Source organism: Pyxicephalus adspersus, chromosome 9 (assembly GCF_032062135.1).
Source record: "Pyxicephalus adspersus chromosome 9, UCB_Pads_2.0, whole genome shotgun sequence".
Taxonomy (NCBI): Eukaryota; Metazoa; Chordata; class Amphibia; order Anura; family Pyxicephalidae; genus Pyxicephalus; species Pyxicephalus adspersus.
This window is the reverse complement of record NC_092866.1, coordinates 60,811,016-60,816,993: the sequence shown is the minus strand read 5'-3', so window position 1 is coordinate 60,816,993 and position 5,978 is coordinate 60,811,016. Positions and strand designations below refer to the sequence as shown.

The 5,978-nt window shown below is 42.6% G+C and overlaps 1 protein-coding gene across 2 annotated transcripts in view; it reads right to left on the bottom strand.

Moving 5' to 3' along the window:
* The window catches only part of SPTY2D1 (SPT2 chromatin protein domain containing 1), a 21,388-nt gene that overhangs the window by 13,317 nt on the left and 2,093 nt on the right, over nt 1–5,978 (bottom strand). Inside the window, exon 2 of one of the 2 annotated variants that reach the window (XM_072422228.1) lies at nt 5,434–5,472. The exons of the other annotated variant lie outside the window; for it this stretch is intronic. Coding sequence (XP_072278329.1) covers nt 5,434–5,472 — 39 coding nt within the window. The remainder of the gene's footprint in view (nt 1–5,433; nt 5,473–5,978) is intronic. 2 annotated transcript variants of the gene reach the window in all.

Below are 5,978 nucleotides of genomic sequence, written 5' to 3'. Positions count from 1 at the left end.
GGCCGGGTAACAGACTCTGTTAGGGCAGGAATCAGCAGCTTGCTTGTCCTTTGAAGTTACTTTCAGTTTCACTCTGCACTGCAGCCAGCATCGAGGAGTCACACAGAGGCACACAGTATCAGGTATCAGAGGATGTCTTATTGGTGGGGGGTGCTTTATTTTAATTGTTTGAGCAAAAATCGGGGGGTGGCTTATTTGATGGGGATGCCTTATCATCGGGGAAACACGGTAGCTGTCAAGTGTTGCTGCGCATGTGCAGCTCAGTGTTGGTTGCCAGGGAAACCTGGTGCATGTGCAGCTCAGTGTTGGCTCAGTGAATGAACTCCTAATTACCACCTAGTTGTCAAGTGTTGCCATGCATGTGCAGCTCAGTGTTGGTTGCCAGGGAAGCCCGACGCATATGTTGCTCAGTGAAAGGTTCTGAAAGGTTCTTGGCTCTCTTCCTCTCTCATCTCAATCCATCCCAGAGTCTCTCATTGCATCAGAGCAGGCGCCTGGGAAGAATCACTCAACGACACATACACTCGTATGGTATCAAGCAATCTTCAACTTTATTATAACAAACATCTAGTTTATATATTATAACAATATGCCATAGCGCATGCTCATTTATTACAATGGAAGAACACGAGTATACTTCTAAAACAAAACTGTTTAGCGACATAATTTCAGACACATACAAAACATCTTGTTATTCATAAACAGTCAACATTATCGGAGTTTAGCAGAATTAACAAGGACACTCATCTTGGCAGAACATCAGGTTTATACACATATAGTCTAAACAACCAAGGAATACGTATATCTCTTATAACTGAAAACTAGAATAAGAAACAAAATGGAGTGTCTCAGGCCCTTTCACTCAGTGTTGGTTGCCAGGGAATGAATGAATTTTTGCGCACCTATGGGGGAGTTATGTCATCCCAGCATGGCCAATCAAGATGTTCAAAGATCACCATTGAGAAGTAAAGAAGAATGAAAATGGCAGCGTCCAACAATGGAAGATTGGCGGTCTTGGGTTTTGTTCTGCTTTATGAATAAACTTGTGGTGACTGCAAATATCGGTGTTATCTGTGAGCTTCCTCAGTGCCAGGCCCAGACTATACAAGGGGCCTCCTCGTAACCAAGTCAAGATAAGCCAGGAACTGTGCTGTTCCAGCAATGACAGCTAAAACTTTATCTCCATCTGTCCTATCTATTCCAACAGTCCTCCAGGTCCCATGCTGCTCATTTCTACCCAATGCAACTCCTATGCATGTGTGCAGACGCTACATTATCTCCAATACCCCAAACTGCATTTCTAACCATTCTGGCACATTGTCAACGCATTGATTTCAGGTGTTTTCTTTAACGCATCAAAAACACAAAATCTGCAAATTGCAGCTGCACACCTTTATTTTAGCACAGGCATGGGGACCTTTAAAGGAAATGGAACTTTGTATTTTATACACAGAAACACAAAAAAAAAAAAAAAAAAAAAAAAAAAAAAAAAAAAAAAAAATCCACCCTGCCATTTTGAACCAAACTGGAGAGCAACTTTGTTCCAAAAGTGCAAATCCTGTCCTGGTTGTACATACATTGGGGGCATTTCGGATTTTTTTGCTACTGCTCAAAAAAGCATATGGTGGAGAGACGTGACAAATGTATTGCTCCAAAAACACAGCTACATGTCTGTCCCTTATCATATTGACAGAGTTAACAGACCTGACAAAGCACATAATATAATTATCAATGCATTAGCAGAGAATACACGGTAATGTGCACATCAGACACATGCCCTTTAATCAGACTCTACCATTCCTTGCTAACTACATCAATCAACCTCTCACTATCTTATATCAGCATTAGGAGTGCAATACACATCAAAAGAAATCCAAGTTCTGTATCTAATTGGTAACGTAGCCACATATGGTGTCCTAAAACTAAAGCAAGGCAGCTCATATGTGCAGTTCAGCGAAATGTGACGGCTGGGTGGCGATCAGGCGGGTAAGAACAATTATTGCAGAAAGGACATCACATGCACCTTTCTGCAATAACCACCCGTCTGATTGCCAGTGGTTCTTTAGCAAACCAAATATTATTACCTTTATTATTATTACACTGTATTTATATAGTGCCAACATATTATGCAGCACTGTACAAAGTCCACAGTCATATCACTAGCTGTCCCTCAAAGAGGCTCACAATCTAATGTGGGAGGAACCAGAGTACACGGAGTAAACCAACGCAAACACGGGGAGAACCTGCAAACTCCATGCAGATAGAGTCCTGGCCGAGATTCGAACCTGGGACCCAGCGCTGCAAAGCTCAGAGTGCTAACCACTGATGCACAGTGCTTTAGTTCCAATTTCAGGCAGCACTGCGCATCAAACTTTCACCATTATTTTATTTCTTAAAATCTTTTTTTTTTTCCTTTCAATGCTTTTTACAATATTCTGTGCTAATGATGTCTGGCAGCCACAGCAAATTAAACACATCCATCTGGTTAAACCAAAACACAAACAAATACAATTATACAGCTGCCTGAACCAGTGGTTGAACCAAAGGAAGCCAAAAAAAAAAAAAAAATTTAAAAAATCTAGGATAAGATTCTTTCCAATGATAATTGTTGCACACGTGTATCCAGACTTAGGTTGTGTACACACCTGCAAAACAGTGACAGATGAGCCGAGGAGCTCCGTACAGTTTCGTTCTGTTGTATAGAGAGGGGAGGGGGGAGAACAAGCAAGCGGCACCCCACTGTGCTCTCCTCCGCTGACATGTAGAGCAGCCATCAGGACACATCTATGAATGCCCTTGGGCGATTATAGTACATATGTCAAATTCTAAACCAAGACCAGCCCGACGCTCGTATTGGGCGAGACATCCCACGTGTGTACATAGTGCTAGATTATTAACGTGGCACTAAACATGGATACAAACATATTGGACTACTTGCATTTGGTGCTAAACTTCAGCTCCAAAAATGCAGCATAAAGGATGAGTGCCTTGAACTGAACTGATTTTCATTTCTTTGAAGAACTGTTTGTTGTTCCCTTGCAGGCAACAGGTGGGGATCATTCAAGCAAACAATTCACCTAACGGCCCTTTCAATCATTAAATCAGTGAACACTGCACCTTCCTGATGGGTGAATATAGGAGTCAGCCATGCATTCATCTGCTACTAGTTTTATGCTTCTTATGTAAATGACTCATTGTCATTTCTTTCCCATAGCTGCTTGTATGGTTATTATCTGAGGCCTTGAATCAGAGTCTATAAACATGTAGAAACCCAGCAGGAATTCTGGCAGTTCATCAGAGACATAGCGATCCGTCCTATACAAATAAATCGTTTCCCTGTACTAACTCCAGACAATCACTGGCAGTGGTTATTTTAATCGCCAGGCTGCCTACACACATGCAATCATCACAAACTTTCACGATTGTTTCCAGTGACAGATGAATGAACGAGCTCTGTACACACACTTCTAGTTTTGTTCTATAGGGAGGACAAGTGAGCAGCACCCCGATGTGCTCTCCTCTTTTGCTCATTCACAGATCTGTCCTGAGGTCATCAACCGCTGTACATGTCAGATTCTTGCCTGACCGTTCGTCTCTGGCGCTAATCATGTGATATGTGTACATAGCCTGACTCAGTTTGGCAAAGATCACATGACCCATGTCTTTGCATTTGGTTATATATTCAGCACAAGAAAGAGATACATTTGATAGTTTCTTTCCTCTTCCACTAAAACTGCATACACAAGTGCAATTCTTGTCGTTGGAAAGGATCTTTCACAATCCTTTACAACGATAAGAACAGCACGATGTATGAACGAGTGCAGTACATACAGCACCGTTCTGCTCTATAGAGAGGGGAGGGGGAGAGCGACGGAGCGGCACCCTGCTGCGCGCTCTCCCCCTTCCCTTGCATTAGGATCGTTCGTGGATCTGCCAGGACGGATCCAAGGACGATGAACGACACGGGCTGTACACACGCCAGATTCTCGCCCGAAGCCGATTATCGTGCGAGAAAAATTTGACGTGTGTACGTAGCTTTAGCATTGCATGGCCATTTGGGGGATGCTATGAATTCAAACAGAAATAAAAATAGGCAATATATGCTGGAAATAATAATGAACAATAAACAATGTACAGCCATGCGAATGTTAAGCAATAGATTAAGGTTACATACACGTCAGTTGATTCTCATCCCATTATCGCCCGATATCGGATCTGACGTGTGTACAGCGCTCGTCCGATTTCGTTCATGGGTCCACCCTGGCAATTGTAATAGAAGTGAGGAGGAGAGAGTGCAGCGGGTTGCAGCTCCATTGTTCTCCTCTTTCCCCTCTCCATAGAGCAGAACAGTGCTGTATGTACAATACTCGTTCATATTTTGGTCCTGGGAAAGGATTGTGTAAGATGCTTTCCAATGACAATTATTGAATGTGTGTACGCAGCCTAAGACCTAAATGTAAAGATCTTTGGACCATATTCACATCTGAGCAAGGTGCAAAGTAGTGAATTGCTATAATATATAGTTATATATATATATATATATATATATATATATATATAAAATATATAAGTGCATTTGCACTACAACACACTGATGTGAACGCTTTTGGTGTGGTGCAGATTCATTCAGAAATGGTCCATATGGGATCCATATGCAGTGTTCTCTCCGGCCCCTTTTAGCTGGGTGCACTACCCCGCACTTTTCAGTAATCACCCAGCTGTTTTTAGATGGTTACTGAAAAGTTGGGTCACAATACAGGGGCTGCCATCCACCTACAATTTCTTACCACTCAACATAAAAAAAAATGTCTTGATTCAACGATGCACACTAAAATGCATGCACATCAAAAACCCATTTTCAATGCACTTTTCATGCAGTTTATAACACGTGGCCATTCACAAACAACAATGCTGCAAACACACAATAAAATCTCTGATATTTTGAACCACACGAGCATGACCGGGACCCTAAAGAAGAAGGAGATGTCAGGGGGACATCTCAAATTTTATTGCAGGCTGTAATAATAAGAAAAAAGCCAGGCGTGACCCTAAACTTGCTTTACTAGAGGAAGGATTAGCAGTGAAGTTAATTCACAGAACAGCAAAGCTGAAAATAGCTGCTGGGATCATCTGCTCAACAACAGGTCGCTGGGAGACTTTGCATGGAGAGAACAGATGATTTGGCCAGTCAGCTGCTGACGAAGCAGCAAAATCCCCCCCTGCACACACACAACCAGACTAACATTGCTGCACCGGTTACCGTAACAATTATAGAGCGTTATATTGTTAGGTTGCATGCAAAGTTTCTATGAGCGGAAGCCTTGTAACTCGAACTGCTGGGGCTTCACAATTTACAAGCTCAGCTGTCACTGAATAGAGCGACTTGTCACAATCCCAGCTGTTAGACAAACGTGCAGGAAACTCCGCCATTACCTGGACTGACGTAACAGCTGTCGCTTCACAAATTACATCCTAGAGAGGGATGGAGAGGAGGTTATCTGTGAATGTGGCTGAGAGATCAGAGAGTCAATACACAGGGAGATCCCCTAATAAGATCAGGCACAGGAAAGGTCAACACACTGGAAGAGCTCCAAAAAAGGTTTGTCTCAGGCAAAGGTCAATATGATAGAAGATCTCCAAATAAGATCAGGCATGGGCAGGTGTCAAATACACAGAAAGATCTCCTAATAGGACAGAGCAAGGGTCAATACACAGGGAGATTCCGAAATAAGATTGTGCACAGGTTGATAACACAGGGAGATCTCCTAATAAAATCAGGCATGTGCAGGAGTCAATACACAGAGAGATCTCCTAATAAGACCGTGCACGGGTCAATACACAGGCAGATCTCCTAAAAGATCAGGCATGGGTCAATACACAGGGAGATCTCCTAAAAGATCAGGCATGGGTCAATACACAGGGAGATCTCCTAAAAGATCGGGCATGGGTCAATACACAGGGAGATCTCCTAAAAGATC